This window comes from Schistocerca piceifrons, chromosome 3, assembly GCF_021461385.2.
Source record: "Schistocerca piceifrons isolate TAMUIC-IGC-003096 chromosome 3, iqSchPice1.1, whole genome shotgun sequence".
Lineage (NCBI taxonomy): Eukaryota > Metazoa > Arthropoda > Insecta > Orthoptera > Acrididae > Schistocerca > Schistocerca piceifrons.
Window position 1 is genome coordinate 388091730 of NC_060140.1, and position 27952 is coordinate 388119681.

The 27952-nt window shown below is 45.7% G+C and overlaps 1 protein-coding gene across 1 annotated transcript in view; it reads right to left on the reverse strand.

The window, feature by feature from the left end:
* LOC124787876 (mitochondrial amidoxime reducing component 2) overlaps positions 1 to 27952 on the reverse strand; it is a 126975-nt gene that overhangs the window by 42340 nt on the left and 56683 nt on the right. The window contains exon 2 of the mRNA XM_047254849.1: positions 10653 to 10928. Coding sequence (XP_047110805.1) covers positions 10653 to 10927 — 275 coding nt within the window. The 5' untranslated portion in view covers position 10928. The remainder of the gene's footprint in view (positions 1 to 10652; positions 10929 to 27952) is intronic.

Genomic DNA, 27952 nt, shown 5'->3' on the forward strand with positions numbered 1-27952 from the left:
CGATATATCAAACTCGGGTTTGGGAATTCTTGGCCAGTCCCCCATCTCGGAAGAACGTAGACCATCGCCGTAAGTTGCATATACGGTGCAAATGTCCAACGTACCAAAAACGGGAGATGCTTTTACACCGAAACGTCTTCCTTCAAACAACGTTCCATCTTTCTCTTGTCCATATTTTATACATACATGACACAATAACTCAGGAAATGACGCCCGCAGAGAAATACCAGCTCCTTCCAGAATTAAAATATTAATTTAATAGTAAGAAAGATATCTTCCGTACTCATAACGCTGTTATGACTGCTTGCGCACACACAACGTTTATGTTTATGATGATTGAGACTGGAATTTTGTGGAGGACAACAGCGCTGTTTATAATGACTTTATTAAACTATCAAAAGAATGGCTCTGAGCACTATGGGACTTAACATCTGAGATCATCAGTCCCCTAGAACTACTTAAAGCTAACTAACCTAAGGACATCACACACACATGCATGTCCGAGGCAGGACTCGAACCTGCGATCGTGGCGGTTGCGCGGCTCCAACCGCTCGGCCACTAGGCCGGCATTAAACTAACTGACCCATTTACGCCCAACCATGCCATATTCAAATTTATTCATTGTTTGCAAACATATGGTTACAATTTTATACTGTTGACTGGAGAAATACCAATATAAGAAATGTGAATGACTATTTATGGAGAAAATAAGTCAGCCCTAGTGAAATGCAATATGTCTTTTTTTTCCCCCTCTTTATTGAGTTTCGATTCCCCCCCCGACCCCCCCCCCCCCCCCCGAAGTGGGCGGGCTGGCAGCAGCTTAGTATCCCGCTATTCAGCCTACAGACTGTTTTAAAAAGATGAAGATAATAAAGAATAAAAACAGGCGATAAAATCGGAGACTTAAATGGTATGGCGAAAAAAAAAACCGTGGAACTTAAAAACATAGAACAAAGGGATGATGATGCTAATAAAATACATAGAAGCAGACAGGTAAAATAATAGACAGACAATTAAAAAAACACGGCGACAGTGTTTTCTGTTCGCGAAAGACAAAATTCACAACCAGCGGCAGCATGGTTTCTGTTCGCAACATTTTGGAAAGACGAACAACAAGGGACATTCACTTGAAACACTGCACTAAAAGGTTGGCAAATATGACAGACAACAGCCGAGGGCAGGTGGAGGGAAATTGAACAGATGATGTGAAAAGAAAAAAAAGGGGGGGGGGGAAGGAGAGGAAAAACGATATGGTGGCGGGGGAGGGGGGGGGGGGGGAAGGATCCGATGGAGGATGTACAACAATACATATATCTACCCATACAATAAACGGCAGACGAGACTGTAAACCAGTAGCTGCCCTCTTTCGACACAATCTGTCGAACAGACTCCGGAACTGGCGGGTACTCCTTCCAGGGTATTGATCGATGTAAATCAGGGCATGCCCTCTTCGTGAAAAGCGCCGTGTCCTCTGGGTGGCCGAAAGGGGAATCACCACAAATCAGCATCTACTCTACCTTCCACTCATTTGATCTTGCAATCAACTGCGTATAAAAACACTATCTGCACCCAGCTGCTTCAAATATAGCCTTGAATCTAAGCATGCTACAGCACAGCAGATGCCACCGGCCTATCAGTGGTCTGGTATTTCCCGGCTGCGACAAAACAGCACTTATACTTTGGAAGATGTATGGAAAGTTTTCTGTATTATTTTTTCGTTCATGCTTCTTTTTATACCGATTAAACGCTCACTTGGGCAAATTTGTATCTGCTGCCGACTCATTTCCATTTGGCACCGAGCAGTGGAGAAAAAAAAATTAAGAAGTAGGGTCTTGCTCTGGTAGCAGCAGTGGCGAGTGGACGCAAGCCAGAAGCGAGCTCGCACTTTTTATTTTGCTCAGCACAGTGGCGAGTTGACAAAAATGCTGATGTCTCGTACATTATTTCAAATGTCACCTGAAACTTGATGGAATTACACGTTAAAGAGAATCATCAGCAACCACAAAACAGAAACGAAGTGTGAAGAGCAGACTGCTGATTTGAAAAGATTGACGATTCCAGATACGAGGGAGAAACTTTTTTTTTTTTGTAATTATATGGTAGTGGCCAAAGGAGTTCTGGATATTCTGTAATATTCTCGCTGCTACTTATCTGAGCATGATCAGTTTACGTGACGAGTAAGCATGTGAGTGAGTGAGTGAGTGAGTGAGAATTTCACGGCACGTTTAGATCTGGCTTGCTCCAGCGTCTTCAAGTGTACCAAACGAAAACAAATCCTTTTAGTTAGCAAACATTCAGGCAATAACACAAAGCAGTCTCACTTCAAAGGAAAGAAAGAATGAATGAAGATTTGTTCTTAATCCAGTCCACGACGAGGTCACTGAAGATGGAACGTACAGCCAGATATGACAACGATGAGAAAGAAAACCTTTAAACTACATATTCACGCCCATGTGTAACGGCGTAGCAAGCTGAAGGCATGTGCTTTATACTATTCCAGATGGTTATAGTATTTGATATATTTGACAGCTACCAACTCGTCTCTCTCTCTCTCTCTCTCTCTCTCTCTCTCTCTGTATATTTCAAGACTGTTCAGCTACAGAATTCAGTTATTTTTGACGCATATATTCTGAAGTGTATCACTTTATAATGGTCCCTAAAAAAATTATGGTGTATCACAAATTTTTGACATTAAGTTCACCACAGGTTAACTTCTCAAAAATATCCCAGTTTTCACCTTATTCGATTTAGATTACCCAAAGAAACTTTTTTTTATTTTTTCCCCTTCCTCTAGTTTTATTTCAAATGTGCGTGAATTCCTAAGGGACCAAACTGCTGAGATCATCGGTCGCTACACTAATTAAACTATCTTATGCTAAGAATAACACACACACACACACACCCATGCCCGAGGGAGGACTCGAACCTCCGCCGGGACCAACTGCAAAGTCCATGACGGCAGCGCCTAAGGCAAACTTTTGTTTATATTGGGTAATATTTTTCAGTCAGGGGTAGCAGCTAGTCTTATGGATGCGTCTTGGTTAACTCGACGTAGCAGAGGTCTGGAGGTGTGGTTTCTACAGAGTTCAGCTCTTATGCAAGCTTACGGTCTTCCAAGAGACTCAGCTAGCTGGGCCTAGGGGAGTCTTACCACACTTCACATGATTTTCACACTCCGCTGCTTAGGTTGCAAGTGCTGCTCTGAGATAAAGAGGAATTCATGGCGGGTCGCATCATATCAGTCAGAAGAGTGATGACTAAAACGATGAAGGATAATCAATAGTGTGACTAAGCCTTTACCGTCGAATCCCTGACTCTGTATACCTCTCTTATCCTTCGATGCGATACTCAGTGTTACAGGTACTCTTTAGTTTCTGGCAATGGCAGTTCAATTCGTTGTGGTAAATGCATACTAAATATGTATTGCCGCGCTTAGAATCGGCGACAAGTGCTACCACCTAATCAGAATCACACTAACACGCGTAACCTGTGGTTTTAATTTCTGTTGCTAAAAATTCCCTTGCTTGCTAACAGTGTTTGTCTGATAAAATGGGTTATTTGCTAGTTTTGATTTAGGTCCATTCCGACGTTTTTCGCAGCTGTCAAAAACAAACGCAACAGGTATCAAAACAACGACTGACCCTGTTGCCCTAGTAATTATTGAGAACCTGTCTGCTTGGGAAGGTTCAGCCTCATCATTAAATATCATCATATTTCTGACAGAAAAAATTGCAGTATTGCGGTTGAACTTCTAGCAGGTAAACGCAACATAAAAGTGAGACAGCAATTCAACTCATCTTTCTATCAGAGTCAAAGAGCAGTCTTCGACGCAAGCGCTACTGTGTCACTTAACCTTGCAGTAGAGGGGAAAAAAAATCATCTTTCCCTCTGACCTCGAGATATCACTGTCTTATGCTACGACACAATATCTACCTCAGAACGTTCACACCCAAGTGTTCAGGAAAATCTTCTCACTTGTGCACATCCATACGCGCACGTATCTGTCTTGCTCTGTGAGACCTATTGCTTTCATAATGTTCCCACATACACTAAAATACGGTTGTTCCCACTTCTTTTTCCATTCATTTACAGCGTCGACCATACACTGGTTTCAAAAAATGTACGTCCTGCTCGCTTAAATAGCGAAATTTCCGTCTCCGGTGCAAATGTGAAATTCTGGTGTTAGAATTCGTGAAACTCTTTCTCGTTTAACCCAATTCTCGATAAACAGAACGGGCTTGAGATAGCACAAAATTTTAGGTAAAATTCTGTTGGGTAGTAATGACGACTTTATTTTTTAGTTATCAGCGATTGCATTTCAACGCACTAACATTTTTCAATTTCTAGGCCACAGTAACGAACGCTTTACTTCACTTGGACTACATTTCAGTGTCACTTCATCGAACGAACCACTGCGTTCCCCGATCATATTACCTACACACGCCGACAGCTCCGCGAACAGGGACATACAATGGCGGAAAATATGCAAAGCCAAAAAATAACGAATGTAGAGTAATGAAATTCCGGGAATACATTTGTCTAGGTAACACATTTAACTGATTAAAACCGCGAGATCACAGGTTAATGTAAGCGCAAGATAGGCCACTACAAATGTGAAATTTTGGTACATTAATAAACGGTGTCACCGCCGGGATGTTGAATGCAAGCAGGCAAACGTGTAGGCATTGTGTTGGACAGGTGCTGGAGGTCAGTTTGTGGCATAGAGTTCCATGCCTGTTGCACTTGGTTGGTCAATACAGGGACGGTTAATGCTGTTTGCGGATGACGTTGGAGTTGTCGTCCGATGATGTCCAACATGTGCTCGACTGGAGACAGATCTGGCGATCCAGCAGTCCAAGGCAACATGTCGACACTGCGTAGAACATCTTGGGTTACAACAGCGGCATATGGGCGAGCGTTACCCTGTTGGAAAACACCTCCTGGAAAGCTGTTCGTGAAGTGCAGCAGAATAGAATGAATCACCAGACTGACGTACAAATTGGCAGCCAGGGTGTGAGGAATAACAACGAGAGTGTTTCTGCTGTCATACCAAATCTAACCCTAGACCACAACTCCAGGTGTAGGTCCAGTGTGTCTAGCACTCACAGCAGACAGGTTGGCTATAAGCCCTCAACTGGCCTCCTCCTAACCAACAAGGCCATCACTGGCACCTAGGCAGAACCATCTTTCAACAAAAAACACAATAGACCTCCACCCTGCACTCCAATGAGCTTTCGCTTGTCACCACAGAAGTCTCAAATGACGGGGGTCTGGCTCAGAGCTGTCTTCGAAGTACCGGTAGCCAATTTGTAACAGTTTATTGTGTCACTTCGGTGTCAACTGCTGCTCAAATTGCTGCTGCAGATGCAGTACGATGTGCCAGAGCCATACGCCGAAAACAATGGTCTTACCTTTCTGTAGTGCCACGTGGCCGTGCGGAACACTGCCTTTTGGCGACTGTACATTGTCGTGATCACCGCTGCCAGCAATCATGTACAATGGCTACATTCCTGCTAACTCTTTCTGCAATATCGTAGAAGGAATACCCAGCTTCTCGTAGCCCTATTACGTGAATTCCTCCTACCTCAGTGAGGTGTTGATAATGGCGTCTTTGTCGCATTAGAACATTCATTGTTCCAGAGGTTGCCCCTCAGTCTGCAAGATCCGGGCAGTCGCAGAGGGTGGGCTTACTGGTAGTTGGGAGCTCCAACGTCAGGCGCGTAATGGGGCCCCTTAGGGAAATGGCAGCAAGAGAGGGGAAGAAAACCAATGTGCACTCCGTGTGCATACCGGGGGGAGTCATTCCAGATGTGGAAAGGGTCCTTCCGGATGCCATGAAGGGTACAGGGTGCACCCATCTGCAGGTGGTCGCTCATGTCGGCACCAATGATGTGTGTCGCTATGGATCGGAGGAAATCCTCTCTGGCTTCCGGCGGCTATCTGATTTGGTGAAGACTGCCAGTCTCGCTAGCGGGATGAAAGCAGAGCTCACCATCTGCAGCATCGTCGACAGGACTGACTGCGGACCTTTGGTACAGAGCCGAGTGGAGGGTCTGAATCAGAGGCTGAGACGGTTCTGCGACGGTGTGGGCTGCAGATTCCTCGACTTGCGCCATAGGGTGGTGGGGTTTCGGGTTCCGCTGGATAGGTCAGGAGTCCACTACACGCAACAAGCGGCTACACGGGTAGCAGGGGTTGTGTGGCGTGGGCTGGGCGGTTTTTTAGGTTAGATGGCCTTGGGCAAGTACAGAAAGGGCAACAGCCTCAACGGGTGCGGGGCAAAGTCAGGACATGCGGGGACCAAGCAGCAATCGGTATTGTAATTGTCAACTGTCGAAGCTGCGTTGGTAAAGTACCGGAACTTCAAGCGCTGATAGAAAGCACCGAAGCTGAAATCGTTATAGGTACAGAAAGCTGGCTTAAGCCAGAGATAAATTCTGCCGAAATTTTTACAAAGGTACAGACGGTGTTTAGAAAGGATAGATTGCATGCAACCGGTGGTGGAGTGTTCATCGCTGTTAGTAGTAGTTTATCCTGTGGTGAAGTAGAAGTGGATAGTTCCTGTGAATTATTATGGGTGGAGGTTACACTAAACAACCGAACTAGGTTAATAATTGGCTCCTTTTACCGACCTCCCGACTCAGCAGCATTAGTGGCAGAACAACTGAGAGAAAATTTGGAATACATTTCACATAAATTTTCTCAGCATGTTATAGTCTTAGGTGGAGATTTCAATTTACCAGATATAGACTGGGACACTCAGATGTTTAGGACGGGTGGTAGGGACAGAGCATCGAGTGACATTATACTGAGTGCACTATCCGAAAATTACCTCGAGCAATTAAACAGAGAACCGACTCGTGGAGATAACATATTGGACCTACTGATAACAAACAGACCCGAACTTTTCGAATCTGTATGTACAGAACAGGGAATCAGTGATCATAAGGCCGTTGCAGCATCCCTGAATATGGAAGTTAATAGGAATATAAAAAAAGGGAGGAAGGTTTATCTGTTTAGCAAGAGTAATAGAAGGCAGATTTCAGACTACCTAACAGATCAAAACGAAAATTTCTGTTCCGACACTGACAATGTTGAGTGTTTATGGAAAAAGTTCAAGGCAATCGTAAAATGCGTTTTAGACAGGTACGTGCCGAGTAAAACTGTGAGGGACGGGAAAAACCCACCGTGGTACAACAACAAAGTTAGGAAACTACTGCGAAAGCAAAGAGAGCTCCACTCCAAGTTTAAACGCAGCCAAAACCTCTCAGACAAACAGAAGCTAAACGATGTCAAAGTTAGCGTAAGGAGGGCTATGCGTGAAGCGTTCATTGAATTCGAAAGTAAAATTCTATGTACCGACTTGACAGAAAATCGTAGGAAGTTCTGGTCTTACGTTAAATCAGTAAGTGGCTCGAAGCAGCATATCCAGACACTACGGGATGATGATGGCATTGAAACAGAGGATGACACGCGTAAAGCTGAAATACTAAACACCTTTTTCCAAAGCTGTTTCACAGAGGAAGACCGCACTGCAGTTCCTTCTCTAAATCCTCGCACAAACGAAAAAATGGCTGACATCGAAATAAGTGTCCAAGGAATAGAAAAGCAACTGGAATCACTCAATAGAGGAAAGTCCACTGGACCTGACGGGATACCAATTCGATTCTACACAGAGTACGCGAAAGAACTTGCTCCCCTTCTAACAGCCGTGTACCGCAAGTCTCTAGAGGAACGGAGGGTTCCAAATGATTGGAAAAGAGCACAGATAGTCCCAGTCTTCAAGAAGGGTCGTCGAGCAGATGCGCAAAACTATAGACCTATATCTCTGACGTCGATCTGTTGTAGAATTTTAGAATATGTTTTTTGCTCGAGTATCATGTCGTTTTTGGAAACCCAGAATCTACTATGTAGGAATCAACATGGATTCCGGAAACAGCGATCGTGTGAGACCCAACTCGCTTTATTTGTTCACGAGACCCAGAAAATCTTAGATACAGGCTCCCAGGTAGATGCTATTTTTCTTAACTTCCAGAAGGCGTTCGATACAGTTCCGCACTGTCGCCTGATAAACAAAGTAAGAGCCTACGGAATATCAGACCAGCTGTGTGGCTGGATTGAAGAGTTTTTAGCAAACAGAACACAGCATGTTGTTATCAATGGAGAGACGTCTACAGACGTTAAAGTAACCTCTGGCGTGCCACAGGGGAGTGTTATGGGACCATTGCTTTTCACAATATATATAAATGACTTAGTAGATAGCGTCGGAAGTTCCATGCGGCTTTTCGCGGATGATGCTGTAGTATACAGAGAAGTTGCTGCATTAGAAAATTGTAGCGAAATACAGGAAGATCTGCAGCGGATAGGCACTTGGTGCAGGGAGTGGCAATTGACCCTTAACATAGACAAATGTAATGTATTGCGAATACATAGAAAGAAGGATCCTTTATTGTATGATTATATGATAGCGGAACAAACACTGGTAGCAGTTACTTCTGTAAAATATCTGGGAGTATGCGTACGGAACGATTTGAAGTGGAATGATCATATAAAATTAATTGTTGGTAAGGCGGGTACCAGGTTGAGATTCATTGGGAGAGTGCTTAGAAAATGTAGTCCATCAACAAAGGAGGTGGCTTACAAAACACTCGTTCGACCTATACTTGAGTATTGCTCATCAGTGTGGGATCCGTACCAGGTCGGGTTGACGGAGGAGATAGAGAAGATCCAAAGAAGAGCGGCGCGTTTCGTCACTGGGTTATTTGGTAACCGTGATAGCGTTACGGAGATGTTTAATAAACTCAAGTGGCAGACTCTGCAAGAGAGGCGCTCTGCATCGCGGTGTAGCTTGCTCGCCAGGTTTCGAGAGAGTGCGTTTCTGGATGAGGTATCGAATATATTGCTTCCCCCTACTTATACTTCCCGAGGAGATCACGAATGCAAAATTAGAGAGATTAGAGCGCGCACGGAGGCTTTCAGACAGTCGTTCTTCCCGCGAACCATACGCGACTGCAACAGGAAAGGGAGGTAATGACAGTGGCACGTAAAGTGCCCTCCGCCACACACCGTTGGGTGGCTTGCGGAGTATCAATGTAGATGTAGATGTAGATGTAGATCAACGACAAAAATTGGTTCAAATAGCTCTAAGCACTATGGGACCTAACATCTGAGGTCATCAGTCCCCTAGACTTAGAACTACTTAAACTTAACTAACCCAAAGACATCACACACATCCATGCCCGAGGCAGGATTCGAACCTGCGACCGCAGCAGCCGCGCGGTTCCAGACTGAAGCGCCTAGAACCTCTCGGCCACCGCGGCCGGCCATTAACATCAATTCATCATATCTAATCTCAAAGGTAACTAACGCTCACGACCGTTACAGCATGTGTTTAAAATAAACCTGATTGGCATCCTCATATGGCGCTATTAGTGCCACTCTTATGCGACTAGCGCGAAATTTTAATAGACATCATTCAGATTCAGATACATGCCTACCATACTTCGTTTATGTCGCACAAATGCTTCTTGGTGTTGCGATTTTTCTTGTCGTCAGAGTATCTTTTACTTTTACTACCACTATTTCTAGTTCTTAAATTATTATTTGTACAGAAACCAGATGGCAGTCATAAGAGTTGAGGGACATGAAAGGGAAGCAGTGGTTGGGAAGGGAGTGAGACAGGGTTGTAGCCTCTCCCCGATGTTATTCAATCTGTATATTGAGCAAGCAGTAAAGGAAACAAAAGAAAAATTCGGAGTAGGTATTAAAGTCCATGGAGAAGAAATAAAAACTTTAAGGTTCGCCAATGACATTGTAATTCTGTCGGAGACAGCAAAGGACATGGAAGAGCAGTTGAACGGAATGGACAGCGTCTTGAAAGGAGGATATAAGATGAACATCAACAAAAGCAAAACGAGGGTAATGGAACGTAGTCGAAATAACTCGGGTGATGCTGAGGGAATTAGATTAGGGAATGAGACACTTAAAGTGGTAAGCAAAATAACTAATGGTGGTCGAAGTAGAGAGGATATAAAATGTAAACTGGCAATGACAAGGAAAGCTTTTCTGAAGAAGAGAAATTTGTTAACATCAAGTTACGGTTAAGTGTCAGGAAGTCTTTTCTGAGAGTATTTGTATGGAGTGTAATCATGTATGAAAGTGAAACACGGACGATAAATAGTTTGGACAAGAAGAGAATAGAAGCTTTCGAAATGTGGTGCTACAGAAGAATGCTGAAGATTAGGTGGGTAGAACATATACCTAATGAGGAGGTATTGAATAGAATTGGGGAGAAGAGAAATTTGTGGCACAACTTGTCTATAAGAAGGGATAGGTTGGTAGGACTCTGAGGCATCGAGGGATCACCAATTTAGTATTGGAGGGCAGAGTGGAGGGTAAAAATCGGAGAGGGAGACCAAGAGATGAATACACTGAGCAGGTTCAGAAGGATGTAGGTTGCTGTAGGTACTGGGAGATGAAGAAGCTTGCACAGGATAGAGTAGCATGGAGAACTGCATCAAACCAGTCTCAGGACTGAAGACCACAACAACAAATTATTATTCTTCCTGTGGAGTTTTAATATTATACTTACGATCATAAAAATGCACCTCAGCTAGTGCCAGGGGTCCTGGTCGTATAGGAGTGTGTCTTACCTGTCCCTGAGCCTGAAGACACCGTCGCGAGCGGACGCCGGCTCGGCAATCCCCCTCTCCGTGCAGTCGGCCTCCTTGAGGCTGATGCCGCGGCCGGACTTCAGCGGGTAGATGGTGATTGCGGACAGCTTGCCCACGCTCTTCCACTTTCGGGGCGGTTGCTGGCGCCTGCGCCGCTGCGTCACCCACGCCGCCCCCAGCGCAGCCACGCACGCCACGCAGAGCGCCAACCAGGGGGCCACGCCGCCTCTCACCGCCGGCAGGGGCAGAGCCATGCTGCCAACAACGGAGCAAATCAGCCTCAACGTACAGCCGAGAGCTGTTAGACAATGCCCGGATGGTGAATATTGTGTTCCACAGATTTTGCTATGTACACCTGTGCAAGGCAGTCTTGCGTATTATGCACGACTCCCAGCTTGTAACTGCGCTTCCAGTCACAAATAATTGGAATCCGCCGAGTTTGCCGCGTCCTAATTGAAACAAAGCAGTCAGCGACAGAGTATGCACCACAACTAGAGTTGTGAAACTACCCTAGGCTACTGGGGACTGTCATAAATAAGTGTAGACTACTGCAATTTTGCTAGTAGCTTTGATCAGTAAAGATCACAGCCGCGTTACTTATACATTAGGAACATTGAATACCCATCGGGTGCTACCCAACTTCGATCACTTTGCCTGTGTTTGTGATCAGTGTCTTACTCGATTACCCTACCAAACGGTAAGCAGTGAAACGTCTAGAATCTGGCAGAACAGACAGTGTCGCGTAGCCTACGAGATATATAAACATCATTTATAGCGAAATTGAAATTGTCAATATTCAATTAAGGTTTTATTCGAAAATTGTTGATTTTCTACGTGAAACAGAGATGTTTTGGTAAATATATAAAAAAAGATTTATCATAATGCGCTAAAATAGCCATTTCCTGAATAAAAAATTAAAAACCCACAAAACTTATCGAACATCGCTTCAGTCCTTCCTTGAGCGTATTAAACACATTTCTGTTATTCATGAACAATTTCGCACCTATCAATAACAGGGAACTATTACCTTCTTACATGATTAACATTCTACTGGGTATAAGAAACAACAATAATACGAGGGTTGCCCAGAAAGCAATGCACCGCATTTTTTTTTTCTCAGCCGAAAACAATGATACGAATGCGAAACAATACGTATATATTATTTGAAGTCTCCTAAGTGAGCGCGCCAAGTTTCCGTCACTTCCGACAGATAGCATAGCTCCAGGGCAGTTTCAAAATGGCGTCTGTAGGTGATATACGTTACAAGCAACGTGCAGTCATTGAATTTCTCACTGCAGAGAAAGAAACTTTGGGGCATATTCACAAACGCATGTGCAAAGTCTATGGAGCATCTGCTGTCGACAGAAGTACAATTAGTCGCTAGGCACGGAGGGTAAAGGTATCAGAAGACAGTTCGGCGGAGCTCAACGATTTGCAGCGGTCGGGGAGACCATCCTGTCACACCTGACAGCCCTGACCTAGCCCCCTCGGACTTCCACTTGTTTCGGCCATTAAAGGATGCTATTCGTGGAAGAAGCCATTTTGTGGACGATGAGGTGGTGATCCACAAGTGAACCACTGGCTCCGCCACCAAGACAAGGAGTGGTGCCGACAGAGCATACACGCCCTTGTTTCACGCTGGAGGAAGACCACAGAATGGGATGGAGATTACACGGAAAAATAGGGTGTGTAGATAAAACACCTTTCTTTCGAGTGTGTAATTGTCGTATGTTCAATAAAGAATTATTGAAGAAAAAAAATGTGGTGCATTACTTTCTGGGCAATCCTTCGTAAATTTTTTTTACGCCTGTGCTTGTGAACATTTTCAATTGGCGACAAGTCTGGTGAGGCGGGTCAGGGCAAAAGGCTGACATTCTGTGACACCACACAGGCACGTGTTCGTGCACTAACATACGGTTGTCCATTGGCTTGCTGAAAAAATGGCGTCTGGAGTGTTGCGCAGAAAGGGTATGACTGGGTCCTAGATGTCATTCACGTAGGTCATAGTGCCCTGGACACGCACCAGCTGTGTGCCTAGAGTTGGCGCTGCATGTCTTGTGCGAATGCAGTCACTAAAATGCCACTCCCCCTGTCTGTGGTGAACCAAACAGCGGCAATCATTTTCAAACACACAGAACTTGGATTCGTCCGAAAACACTATCTGATGCGATAGCTGACCACAGTGACGTCGTTGCATACACCATTCTCACCTAGCACGTTTCTGCACGTTCGTCAAAGGTAGGCGAGAACTGCCGTGTCGTAATAAACGGCGACGGATTGTCAACCCTGATAAGTTTACGGTATGTTACACTGTTCCCACAGTTGCACAGAGCCGAGGAGGACGCAGATCTGTCCTGTAATGCTATTAGAGTGAGGTGTCTATCACCTCAGGTGGTGGTGGTGGTGGTGGTAGTGGTCTGGGTGGTGCGATCTGACCCATGTCGTCGTGTTTTATGGCCCTCAGTGAACCATTCTGCACACACCCGCTGCACTGCCAAAACGCTTGGTCCTGCACGAGCAGCAATTTTCTGGATAGATGTATCACATTCTCTCATGCCCATAATGCGTCCTCTTTCAAACTCAGGAGTAGGTCCTCTGGTCCAACTGAACCCGTCACTGACTAGAAATTGTTACGTTCACTATCCAGAAAATTGCTGCTCGTGCAGGACCAAGCGTTTTGGCAGTGCAGCGGGTGTGTGCAGAATGGTTCACTGAGGGCCGTAAAACACGACGACATGGGTCAGATCGCACCACCCAGACCACCACCAGTCATTGAAAGTCCCTTGCAGAAACATTGAGCCGTGCTGCTTCTATAGCTGTCCATTATTGTGAAATTCGTTGCACTATGTCAGGTAAAATGAGTTCGGACACGATTTTAGGAGGTATCTCACGACTTCTGTGACCTCAGGGTAGGGCGCAAGGTATTGCAAACAAACCACTGTGACTGAAGTGTTAGTTACAATCTGATTTGATCCATTATAAATGGTTTTTGAAAGCCTGCGACTGTAGATACAATAGGTTTGTTTATAAATAAATAAATCTTCTGCTACCAGTCACGATTTTCTTTATTTTACTATTCGCACGCCGCGTTTCAAGAAATAATTCCCATTTTCAAGTGCGTTTTTTTTATGTGTGTTAAGCCATTTCTTTTGATGTTGTCAGTGTGTGTGAGTCTGCTTCATTTTGTTGACTTTTACTGTAATACAGTAAGAAATGGCTTAACACACACAAAAAAAAAACGCACTTGAAAATGGGAATTATTTCTCGAAACGCGTCGTGCGAATAGTAAAATAAAGAAAATCGTGACTGGTACCAGATTTATTTATTTATAAACAAACCTAGTGTTAGTTACAGTTTGTGATTATTGTATTATTAAAAGAGATTGTTGGTTACTTGGGGGGGGGGGGGGGCATCAGTTCCTCAGCCCTGGGACAGTTCGTCTGGCGTTAGTAAAGTTCGCCAGAAACGTGTTCCGACTATGAAAGTACACAGGAGCGGTAAAATGGAGGCACTGAAGGCAATACTGATGCCAGAACTAACAAATAATTTACACATACGTAAGAGCAGATGAGGTGTCTTCCAGCGCTCAATCCATGGCGACAGAAACCCCACGCGCGTCCTACGCCTGCCAACCCGATTAAGAGTGAAGACAACTGTTAGCAAAGAATGCCTTCCAGTTGGATGTCCTTGGAGCTCTAGATGTGACGAAACTTGTCCCACCCTAGAGCCACTATAGTGGCGTTTAAGAGTACCCACTATTCAACAGAGTGCTGCTCTTAAAACGGAAAATAGGTTGCAGCAGAGAAAGATGTAAACCGCTCCTACTAGCAATTAAGACAGAGTAAAAGATGGATGAAAGAGGGAGCTACAAAAATGGATAGGGTCGAGCGCCCCCAGACCTACCACATAGCAGGAGACGTTGTTCCAACACCAACCACTGCTCACCGAGTCACTGCAAATTAAAACGTGGTCAAGAGAGATTTTTAATAAAATGTAGGGCTCTGTTAATGGCTATCAGCTCTGCCATAGGAACACTGCCTGTTCCCGAGAACAAATGTTGCTCCTGACAAGAGGGAGACGTAACAGCATATCCCTTCCTATCCATGGTTTCAGGGCCACTAGTGTAAATAATGGCAGCACCCTCATACTCTTGGAGATTTGAAAGCAATAGGCGCTAAAAGGTTGTGGCTGCAAATGAAACTTTAGGCCCCTGAAATACACTCCTGGAAATTGAAATAAGAACACCGTGAATTCTTTGTCCCAGGAAGGGGAAACTTTATTGACACATTCCTGGGGTCAGATACATCACATGATCACACTGACAGAACCACAGGCACATAGACACAGGCAACAGAGCATGCACAATGTCGGCACTAGTACAGTGTATATCCACCTTTCGCAGCAATGCAGGCTGCTATTCTCCCATGGAGACGATCGTAGAGATGCTGGATGTAGTCCTGTGGAACGGCTTGCCATGCCATTTCCACCTGGCGCCTCAGTTGGACCAGCGTTCGTGCTGGACGTGCAGACCGCGTGAGACGACGCTTCATCCAGTCCCAAACATGCTCAATGGGGGACAGATCCGGAGATCTTGCTGGCCAGGGTAGTTGACTTACACCTTCTAGAGCACGTTGGGTGGCACGGGATACATGCGGATGTGCATTGTCCTGTTGGAACAGCAAGTTCCCTTGCCAGTCTAGGAATGGTAGAACGATGGGTTCGATGACGGTTTGGATGCACCGTGCACTATTCAGTGTCCCCTCGACGATCACCAGTGGTGTACGGCCAGTGTAGGAGATCGCTCCCCACGCCATGATGCCGGGTGTTGGCCCTGTGTGCCTCGGTCGTATGCAGTCCTGATTGTGGCGCTCACCTGCACGGTGCCAAACACACATACGACCATCATTGGCACCAAGGCAGAAGCGACTCTCATCGCTGAAGACGACACGTCTCCATTCGTCCCTCCATTCACGCCTGTCGCGACACCACTGGAGGCGGGCTGCACGATGTTGGGGCGTGAGCGGAAGACGGCCTAACGGTGTGCGGGACCGTAGCCCAGCTTCATGGAGACGGTTGCGAATGGTCCTCGCCGATACCCCAGGAGCAACAGTGTCCCTAATTTGCTGGGAAGTAGCGGTGCGGTCCCCTACGGCACTGCGTAGGATCCTACGGTCTTGGCGTGCATCCGTGCGTCGCTGCGGTCCGGTCCCAGGTCGACGGGCACGTGCACCTTCCGCCGACCACTGGCGACAACATCGATGTACTGTGGAGACCTCACGCCCCACGTGTTGAGCAATTCGGCGGTACGTCCACCCGGCCTCCCGCATGCCCACTATACGCCCTCGCTCAAAGTCCGTCAACTACACATACGGTTCACGTCCTCGCTGTCGCGGCATGCTACCAGTGTTAAAGACTGCGATGGAGCTCCGTATGCCACGGCAAACTGGCTGACACTGACGGCGGCGGTGCACAAATGCTGCGCAGCTAGCGCCATTCGACGGCCAACACCGCGGTTCCTGGTGTGTCCGCTGTGCCGTGCGTGTGATCATTGCTTGTACAGCCCTCTCGCAGTGTCCGGAGCAAGTATGGTGGGTCTGACACACCGGTGTCAATGTGTTCTTTTTTCCATTTCCAGGAGTGTAGATTGGTCCTAATTTGTGGCCTGGATACCAACCACATATGGCGGGGTCGAGAGGGGAGGATTGTGGGAAAACAGAGATGTTAATTCTAAGAAGGCTCGGTAGAGGTTCCCGCAGAGGGTCGCAAGGTGCTTTCCAACTGCCAACTGATAATCCCAGCCAAGGGCAGGTGCCAGGGTGTCTATGCCCCTCAGGCTGAAGGAAGCAGAGAGCATGAAGTTCCTGCATGCAGCTAGGCTTTAGTTGTCAAATATGGGGCATCAAATTGCCACTTTCATCAGAGGCCCTAAAAACGGGCTGTGGAACATCCTACACGTGCTGGATACCGAAGAACACTTCTGGGTCAGGATGGACTCTGGTATTATGACAGAAATTTATGACTTGCACTTCGAAAGAGAATTAGAAACCTTGGGAAAGGATCCAAGCAGAGACACTTCAGATGGCACTTTACAGCTGGCTGGCATCAGCCGACACTACTGAGTGGGAAGCTTTATGAAATGCAAAAGTCGTTGACATATAGTTCAGGAATTACCGGTGACCCAATAGAAGCCACTAGCCTACTGATGGTGGTAAGGAAGAGGGTGACACTCAGCACAGAAACTTGTGAGATACTTTCTCTTGGACCTATGGAGAGCAGAGTGAAGTACCAGTTGTAACACAGAACACTCTGTGGGTTAAAAACTGACGGGGAAAAAAAAAACTCGCTAGGGAGCCTCAGAAGCCCCAATCGTGGAGGGTAAATAAAATGCGATGCTGTGTGCATAATTTGGTCAGAAAACTGCAACAAGGTGTTTCAATTTAGAGAAAGCCGGTTAGTCTGCTGTTTCCAACCTAACTAGATGGTCAGTTGCGGATCGTCCCTCCCAGAAACCATACTAACAGAGGGACAAGACGATCCAGAGATTCGAGAACATATCATAATCTGTTGGCAATCATCCTTACAAGCAATGCAGAACACGTTGGTTGGGATAATCAATGGGTAGCTGTCGACTGACATTAGATTGTTGCCTGGCTTGATAATTGGGAAAATGGTATTATGTCGCCAATGTGAAGGGAAGACACCTCTGAGGCAAGTAAAGAGAAATATCCTGAGCAGATGTACCCTTTGAGCAAGATTAACATGTTGGATTATCTGATTACGAATTGAATCATGGCCTGGGACTGAAATGTAGGACAAGGCAAGAGCCTGAAGCATTTCCCATCAGTGAAAGGTCCATTACACAACTCAGCTTGGCAGGGGCGGGGGTGAGATATAGGAGGGATGTACTCAACTTGTCATTTTGTGTTAGAGAGATAGCTGGGTAAGGAGAGGATGCTGACAATGTTGGAAAGTTGGTCGCGTTGTACTCCGAGATAACTGTAAAGGACGAGACCCAGAACAGTTTTTGATGTTTGGCACCATAAAAGGCTATGGGTTTCGGCCCACACCTGGGTGGAAGGAGTGTACATTCTCAAGGAGGAGACATAGCGCTTTCAGCATTCCTTCTTACTGCACTTAATTAAATATAGAGCCTTAGTGTAGACTCATTTAAAAGTGAGGAGGGTGGACCATGCAGGATGCCACTCGAGACATTGCAGGGCCCTAAAATGATACTGAGTAACAGCTGCAACATCTTTGGTCCACCAAGAGGCTGGCTGGCAGCAGAACATGCCTTTAGAAAGACAAACAGCAGTGGGGGTGATAGCGTTAGAGACGTTTCCCACTACCTCGTCGAAGCCATCTGACAGCGGGGGTGGAGGTGGCAGCTGACATACATAACTGCCAACTGGCTCTTTGATAAACCATCGTGATAATTGTTCGTTGAACGTTAAGAAGGAAGCGACAGAATGACCGAGAAGTGATCACTGACACCAAGACCACTGTGGAGCAACCAATGTAGCGAAGTCAGGAACTGGGGGAAGAGATCATACGATCTATAGCCAAAATGAAGCAATGAGCGGCGCTGAAATTGGTAGAAGCGCTATCATCGAGGCCACACAGATCAAGATAGGAAAGACGCTGATTTATCAGATGGCCCCTACCGGACCAAGTGTTACTTCCCCACAAGGGGTGGTCCACACTGAAAACCCCAAGTAGGAGGAAAAGAGAGGTTAGGCAGCTGTTGGATTAAGGTGGTTATCTCAAAGGAAGTAAGTGCTCTGGCTGGAGGCAAGTAAATGTTAAAATGTAACACATGGTGATCGCTGGGATTTGTATTATCATCACTATTGCTTCTAGTGTTGTGAAGAGGGAAATCACTCAGTGACGACATCTATGTAAATCAGTGTACTGAACACTCCAGTTGCTTTCCTTGGTCCAGTAAGACACCAATAGAATACACAATAACCACGAAGCTTTGGAGACTTGTCATCAGTGAAGTGAGTATCTTGATGGGCGATATAAACTGCAGAGTAAAAGGGAATTAGTTGGAGTTTAGGCACTGGTTAGCTGTGAATGGGCCATGAGGAGTGATCAAGTCCCAGGACCACTGTCACCAGTACAGGAGGGGCAACATCAACGAATGTTGGTACAGAATCCGATGGTGTAGGGGGACCTGACACCTCCACAGTCATTGGAGCAGCTTTCTCCTCCTCCTCCTCCTCCTCCTCCTCCTCCAACTCTTTCGCGAGTTTTGGTTGTCAAGATTCTTGCAAGAACTTATCCACTGTAAGCATGGGGACAGATGAGCTAGCAGCACTGCGACCCATAGGCTACAGTAGCTTCTCCAACTGGGTGTTGAAGTGATTCCCAAAGATAGTGTGGTGGGGACCACAAGACTGGAGGGCGGTGATACCTCTGTTTTGGAAAAAACAGTGTTTGGAGGGGGTGGGAGGAGGGGGGAGGACAGCAGTTACTTTTAAGTATTGGTCACCAAGTGTACAGATGCAGGGATTCATTTTTCTTATTGCCTCAGTGTATAACAGGTAGTCAAGTGATTATATTCTTGTCTTTTCTTTTTTTAAATACTGAGCAAACCAGTGAATGCGGAGGTTACCATTGACTACAGTCGACACACAAAGGCGGTTGTTCGCAAGGCTTACATTCGTCTACATTTTCCGCATTTTGGATCTGCCATACAGCGGGATGACATATGGCCAAAGCTTAAACATTGGAAACACCTCATGGACGGTGAAACATACGGTTTAACATCATACCTGTACGCCAGAACTAACTTTTTTTTCTGGGATGACATTCCCTTTAAAGCATAAGATGAAAGTGCCTTTATCAGTTTCCTTACCCTTGGGATTTATTTATTTATTCATTTACTGCATGTGTCAGACAAAATGTGCAACTCCCTATTCGAGATTAGATAGTACTTCCTCTTCTATCTGGAGTGAAGGTCTCTGAAAGAAAACTCCTTGCACCATATTCAAAGTTTTATGTGGGGCAACAGTCATTCGTATGCCACCCAGTCATCACATACCCGAAGAGCTTGAGACTGTGTAGCAGTGGAGGCCTTAATCAATAGTGATACACCGCGCATTTTTCTCAATCTGTCAACTTCTTCAAATTTGTCTTCTATGAGCTTCACAAAATACAATGGTTTTGTCGTCGTGAAAGTACCTCCTTATGTTCTACTACACACAAGGTAATGAGTAAATTGTTTCACTTCCAGTAGTTCGATTTGTCCTTCCCCTGGTGTAGCCACGGTGGGGAAAGCAGTAAGATTGTAGCTGTCCATACTGAAATCTAACCTGTCTGTTGAGACGGCCAAATCAGAATAGCCATTGTGTCGGCTCAATCTGAAACGTTTCGTGTGAGTAACGACCGGCATGCTGCCACCTACACTGATCACTGGCTCTCCCGGTAGCCTCAGCGAAGGGCATCTGACACGACGGCCACTGCAAGAAGTCCAGTTGCCCTATGGAAGATAAGCATGTACTTTTTGGCACGCGTGAGGAGCTAGCAGCTCAGTCATCAGGCGGCTCTACCAAAAGGGTTATACAGGTACTGACCCAACCCCATTGGATTGGCTTCGTGCATGCATAATCCTATGCAGTTGCTGTACTTAAAGGATAGTCAACACTACAGGTAGTAGGCACTATTTAAGGTGTTCTTCACCAGTCGATGCACACAACAGAAAAAAATTTGAAAATGGATTTCAAACTTAGAAGGGAACCAAAATTACTTATGCTGGAAAGTGACGTATGGGAAATGAATGAAGATGCCGGTGAAAGAAAGTAGAGCCTAGGGAAATAGCTTGGTCACCATAGAAGGATGTCACCATGAGAAAGAAGGAGAAGTAAGGATAGCCATTGATGGGAGACAGTAGCACAAGAAAGGAAGCAAATGTTGCATTACGTTGAGGCCTCGTGCTCGCCATGCACTTACGAAAGCGTCGTAAGCGACAGTGCTGCCTACTTTTGTGTGCTTCATGGTCCTATAAGTTCGGATCTTTACCAGATACTTGTGGTCCCCATTACGTGTATGCTCCCCCAACCCACAGTCAGTTAAACAATTACAAGACTGACTAATAATTGGTGGTTGCAGCGAGATGGAAGAAACGCAAAGAGGAAAACGAGTACATGTGATCCAGGTGCACTGTCGTTAAATATTCCGATCTATGTGCCTGTATTTTTAGCTGCATATGCGGCTGTGTCTTGAGAAACATATTTTTTGCAACTCCGCCAACCCCTGTGGTCGCTTACAGGGCAAACTTGATAATTTCTGACAAGGACGCTTTGGACAAGCGCCACAGTTAAGCGGGTTAAGTGTACTCGACGAAGATCCGCTACTTCCCTAATGCCGTTGTCGTCTTACGTCCAAAGACTGGTTTCTCGTCTATCTACCTCTCTGCGTAACTATTGCAACCTATGCACTTTTGAACTCTGCTTACTGTGGCCATCCTTGGTCTCCCTCTACAACTATTATCCCGCTACACTCCATCCATTACCAAATTAACTACTTGATGCCTCACGATGTGTTTCATCACCCTACCTCTTCCTGTAATAAAGTTGTATCACACAGCCTGTTCATTAGTTAAATGATCTACCATCTAATGTTCAGCATTCTAAAACACCAGATTTCAAAAGCTTCTATTCTCTTTTTGTCCATATTGTTTATAGCCCATGTTTCTCTGACACATAACGCTAAACTCCAATACTTTCACAAAAGACATCCCAATAGTTACAATTATATTTAGTGATAACGTATTTCCCTTTTCTGCGAAGTTTTACTTGCTACAGCCAGTCTGCATTTATCCGCTTTTCACTTTTCTTGTCAGCCGTATTGCTGCCCAAATAATAATAATAATAATAATAATAATAATAATAATAATAACAGTCATCTCATCTCATACTTTTAGTTCTCATCTCCTAACCTAGTTCCTTGGCATTAACCAGTTTAATTCAGCTACACTTCCTTACACCACCACTTGGTCCCCGATACTACAGGGCCATATGTTACTGGGCCAATTAGACCTCTGGAAAACACACTTGCATAGGTTGCTTCTAACAGTCATTACACATTGTGTAGTTATTTTAGCTGACTACTCCGGCAAAAGGAACTCAGAACGTATGTAGGAGCACGTTATACAATTAATGAGTAAACTAAAATGAACTAATTGCAATGTAATGAAAAAGTGGGGACATACATGAAAAACGCCCTTCGAAAAAAGAAATTTATTTCGCTTATATTATTTTGTTAATCAACAGAACATACAAGGTACAACTAGCCTTGAATTATATCACAAACTATACTGGAAGAGAGAATTCAAAGTAATCCCGACGTTACTGAATCAGTTTGTAGCAATTCTGTCTTCCCACAACACAAAAGTGCGAATATGAGAAGTAATTGCCCACTGACAGAAGCACGTGCTGCTAATCCTGGAAATGCCGACCGAGTTGTGTCTCTGTGGGAATTTATTTGGTGGACAGACGTGGTGGCGCCAAGATGATGTAGTGCAAGCCATGAAATTGTAGCATCACCCCCCCCCCCCCCCTCCAATGAACCAAATCATCATCGTGAGACACTGCTTAATGGCATGTCGGTTCACCTTTGGAATGCAATACAGGAGCGATTCTGTGTACGATGCATTCGACAAGTTCTTGGTAGGTTTCCCAGTGTATGTAGCACCAGAGGTCTACGCACAGGTCGAGACGCTCCCGCAAGTTAAAGGGCCGGTGGTTTGAGTGAGTAGAACTGATGCCTAATAGCGTCCCTGATGTGTTCCACTGGGGCCACATCAGGCAAATTTCGTAGTCTAGAGATCATCGCGAGTTCACTATTATGCTCCTCAAACCACTGCAGCCCGATTCTGACCTTGTGGCACCGACAGTTATCTTGCAGGAAGATGCCTTCGCCGTGTAGGAAGACATCAGGCATGAAGAGATCTCACAGAAAGGTTCATATAATTCGTATCTGTAATGGTGCTTCTGTTACTACCACAGATCCTACGGAAGCCCAAGTGAATATCTTTCCCTCACCTGTTTGCCTCCGCAGTGTGGTGCATATTTCGAGCATCTATTTGCCCGATGACGCGTATCAGGATATGGCCACCGACATGCTGAAACAAGAATCCCAACAGCCGACACGTCTCAATTGATGCACGATCTAGTCTCAATTATCCCGTGCCCACTACAGTCGTAATTGTAGGTGTCATTGGGTCAACACGCAAAGACGTAGGAATCGTCTGCTGCGGATTCCCATTCAACAACGTGTGCTAAACGGCGTGTTCCAAAACACTTAAGCCGGCACCGGCTTTGTTCTGTGTAGTCATATCTCCCACAGATCGCCGCGTATCCCGCTTTACTGAGCGAGTAAGTCTCAGACATCCACGTTCTGTGATGAGGCTTCCAACAGCCTGTCTGTCCGTGGTATCATCGTCTTTCAACCACAGTAGTTACCTGACAGATGACCAACTTCGCTGTTTCCTAAATGCTCATTTCCAGGTGGCGGGGCACAACAATGTGGCCTTTGCCAAATTCGCTTATGTCTACTTCCCATTCGCGGACCGTATCGCCACTATAATGATTCTTCAGTCTCCAGTGCTGCGATTATTTACGTTCTTTACAACGTTACGTGCCCGCAACGCCACTCACCATTGTACAATGAAAAAACCAGTGACAATATGCCACAGGGAAAAAAAATACCTGGCCGTGCGGTTCTGGCGCTACAGTCCGGATCCGCGGGACTGCTACGGTCGCAGGTTCGAATCCTGTCTCGGGCATGGGTGTGTGTGATGTCCTTAGGTTAAGTTAGGTTTAAGTAATTCTAAGTTCTAGGGGACTTCTGACCTAAGATGTTGAGTCCCATAGCGCTCAGAGCCATTTGAACCATTTTTGAAAAAAGATACCAAGGGTAGGGAGTACTTCGTGAGACAGTTCTATTTGGTTGTAGCTTTGGAGAATATACATGGCGAGACAAGTTCTTCGGTTACAGACTCGTAAAAGTCAATATGCTTCACTAACTGCTTCTGTTCCGATGTTGTAATTTTGCCAATGTCTGCCTATGGCGTCTGTCGACACTACACCGCTGACAGCATTACGGTTCCCATACCGAGGTAAAAAAGAACCTGTAATTTCAAATAAACATAGCTGCAAAGAGAATGCACCCTGAAAGACTCTTGCTCTTTGGGCAGTTGGTTATTTTTGTTTCGTTTTTTCCACTAATTTGATTGCAAAGATTTTGTCGTGCCACTCAAAAATGGTTCAAATGGCTCTAAGCACTATGGGACTTAACATCTGAGGTCATCAGTCCCCTACACTTAGAACTACTTAAACCTAACTAACCTAAGGACATCACACATGTACATGCCCGAGGCAAGATTCGAACCTGCGACCGTAGCAGCAGCGGGGTTCCGGAATGAAGCGCCTAGACCCGCTCGGTCACAGAGACCGGTCGTGCCACTCGCTCACGTCCCTGATCTTCATTGGTTGTGTTTTATCACATTGTTCTTTCTCTCTTTCTTCCACCCTTTCTCACATGCACATTGCTGCTAGCGCCCCCCCCCCCCCCCCCCCCCCCCCGGCCGCCCCAGTTTAAATATACCTTTCCATAGCTTATCTTTGTTATTTTTCTCTTGAACGAATGTAAACTGCGTTTATTTTTTTCTGCAATATAGAAATTACTACATTTTTTTATAACGTTGAAGACTACATGTAACTTACAGCATGCTTACCGTAATGAATGTCATGCAAAATATGTAGACTGCATCGTTATATGTAACAGAGCAGCTGATGGCCCAAACCTTGAAAGTTTTAGTTCTGGCTGTAGGCCTTGAACAGCCAGCTCTTTCTTTCAGTACTACACATTGTGCAGCAATTTATCGTCCAGTGACAGACTAAACTGAAGACGGTCCAGTTTTTAAGCAGCATTGAAATATTAGAATGCAGCACTGCATGTAGCACAATATAAGTGACGTATTCAATACACTAACAGAAAAAAATTAGTACACCCTTTTAGAGGTTTCCAATTCACACAAGATTTACTGTCGCAACAATGTATAGGGAGTACACAAAATGATTACATTTACAGATCAATAGCACAAGAGGTTCTGAATTACAACATGCCGACCAATCCATATTAACACATGGTGCGGCATCCACAGGCGGCAATGCAGGCATCCAGTCGATCATACAATAGCGAGTACTGTCCTGGGATACGTTATGCGATGCCTCCTTGACATGTTGACGTGGTTCTGTAAGAGTTGTTACCTGACGAGTCACATGAGTCACTTCTCATCCCATCATATCCCACACATGCTGGAATGGAGACAAGTCCGGAGATTGTGCTGGCCAGGAAAAGGGCTGCGCCTCTTGAAGAACACATTGAGTTTCACAGGGAGTGTGTGGCCGAGCCTCATCCTGTTGGACAACGATCACCTTCCTGTTGCAAGAACGGCATAAGAATAAGTCTAAGAACATTCTGCACATAACGAGCACTGGTTAGCGTCCCCTCGGAACCATCAAAAGTGAAAGAGTTGTAGCTTATCGTACCGCAGACCATAAGGCCGGCGATGGAGCCAGCGTGTCTTTGACGAATGCTCTCTATGAGGCAGCGCTCACTTTGTGTGCAGGTAGAATCTTCTTTTAGCGGCATATTCCATCTTCCAAGTGATCCTCTGACAGCATCAGTCGAGCCGTGCACGTCGATGCTGTGGCACGAGTGGAAGACAGGTTGGAGATGTGCGTGGCCATAGTCCCACTGCTAATAACCGGTTTGCACCAGTTCATGTTGACACGTCTGGCTTACACGCCCTCTCATCTGTGCTATGGTAGCAGTACGATGCGCCATTGCTGTCCTTGGAATACAACTAATCCGGCGGGCGTCTGTGCTCTGTGGACATACAGAACCTCATCTACAAGTGTGAGAATGTTCACTTTATCACTGATACCAGCATCATGGCACAACTGAAGCAGCAATTCCAGCATGTGTGACAGTTCTCTGAAAGCACTGTCCTGCCACTTGCAAGGTCAAAATTTGACCTCTTTAAGACTTGCTCAGTTGGCTGAAGGAAGCACAAGTGCATCCCAGTGAATGGTTGCCTGCTTGCTTCACGCCACGCTGAGCCTCCTGGCAGTGAGCGTTCTTTATTAAAAGGGTACACGCAGATGGTGCTCTGCTGGCCATGCCACTACGCTATCTGTTGGCAGACGATGAAGAAACCGTTATCAGTTCATTATCCCACACGTGGCATATGACGACGTCAGATCAAAATCGACGTCTTCGAAGCTGAACTTTTTTTCCAGCCGCGTATACTGATAAAACTGCAATGAGACTCAACACCTTAGTAAGAACTACCTCTCGTGATGAGCTGACGCATTAGTATACTAATGTCTCTTGAGCTTTAACTCTCTCACTGCGTCTTGGTAAGCATCTGTAAATCAATGAGCTCAGTGGTAGTGTGTGAACTGCACATGACAGATGTGTTAAGTGTTGGGAGAAACGAATGAAGATGTGTGTGGACTGAATGGGTCCAGCTATGAAGGTGACCACGTATGTGAACACATTGGTGAAGCGAAACATTATAGCTACTGCCTACCAAACGAGACTTAATGCTATCTGGCAGTTGTGCAGGCAAGTGACGAGGTAAGCGGAGCAGAAACGAATGGCGAATCATTCCAGTGATGATATCGTCCGAGAATGGGTTTAATGCATCGACTTAAGGGACTTTGAGAAAGGGTAGCTCGTTATGGCCTGGCACCTAGGAACGAGCACCTTGGAAACAGTGAAGCTGTTCGGCTGTTGTCGAGCTACTGTCGCCTACAAGTTGTTTAAGGATGGTAAAAATCACTAGTATATGACAAAGAATATTCACAGCTCCTTACAGAGCCTGGAGACTAGAAGCTTGCCCACTTGTACAGGCACCATTCAAACACCAACTGATCCATCGTCTAACTCCAACCTGTCTGTCTGTGTAGACACCGGCAACTGTTCAGCAGACCCTACCTCCTGCGTTGAAGGATTGTAGGCTGGCAGGTAGCGATGAGGGAGAGCAGTCAGAGGTCTGCCGCTCAAACCGACGCACCTGATCACAACCCCTTCAATCACACACAGAAGAAAGGGTCAGGGCAGACCCACTAGGCAGACAGGTCAGCAAACTCGTCCGCCTGTCTATGGGGCCCTCTGGGCGCACACACAAAGAAAGCAGGTTACTTGCTTAGTTGAAGGCGGCTTGAACTAGCACTGAGAAAATCACTGTGTTACGTAATGCAACTGCGCACAGTGACAGTCATGTAACGCCAACTGGTGTGGACACGTGCCTGTCTGCAAGCCATAATGTACGAAGCAGTGCCTGTCAGCGCCAGCTGCACTGATACAATCGAGGGGTGTTCATGCCAGCTGCAAGGAATCTTTCTCACACGATTTTACAGAAGCTATTTGGTTACAAAAATTTGATTTTTTCGTTGCTTGCAGTATAGCTGGTGAAGGGCGTACCGTTTCGTTAATGGTCATAGTTATTGTGATATTCACATTTCAGGAACACACTGTGCGAAATTAGAATGAATTGCAATGAAACTCACAACTCATGATTTTTCCTCGAGCTACAAGTAAAGTCGAACGACATGAATGGCTGGGAGACCCTGGAGAACAGGTTCAGCTACCTAAGTGGAAAGGTTTTCCCTAGCCCTCACGCTTCAGGCACATTTCCTCCGCCAAGTATGAGAACTATGTTTGCAAGTATATGTGAACTGTATGAGACTGTAAATTTTTTTTTTTTTTTTTTTTTTTTTTTTTTTTTTTTTTGAGATCATGCGAAAAGGGAGAGAACGAAACCTGTGCAGCCTACTAATACTGAAGAGCAGCAACGAGGCCATCAAGCTTAATGTCCCCACCCGACTGACCAACCACCATCAACAGTGTTACATGGTTCAAATGGCTCTGAGCACTATGGGACTTAACTTCTGTGGTCATCAGTCCCCTAGAACTTAGAACTACTTAAACCTAACTAACCTAAGGACATCACACACATCCATGCCCGAGACAGGATTCGAACCTGCGACCGTAGCAGTCGCGCGGTCGCAGACTGAGCGCCTTAACCGCGAGACCACCGCGGCCGGCAAACAGTGTTACATGCCTTCACTTCACTTCATGAGGCACTGTGGAGAGGTTTGGGATTTAATGCACGAGACTGATGCACAGACTGGTGACAGAGACTTTGTGCCATCATCCCTTCACGGTCCCTTCTGCCACACAGGCAAAGGGAAAATTGTCAGAAA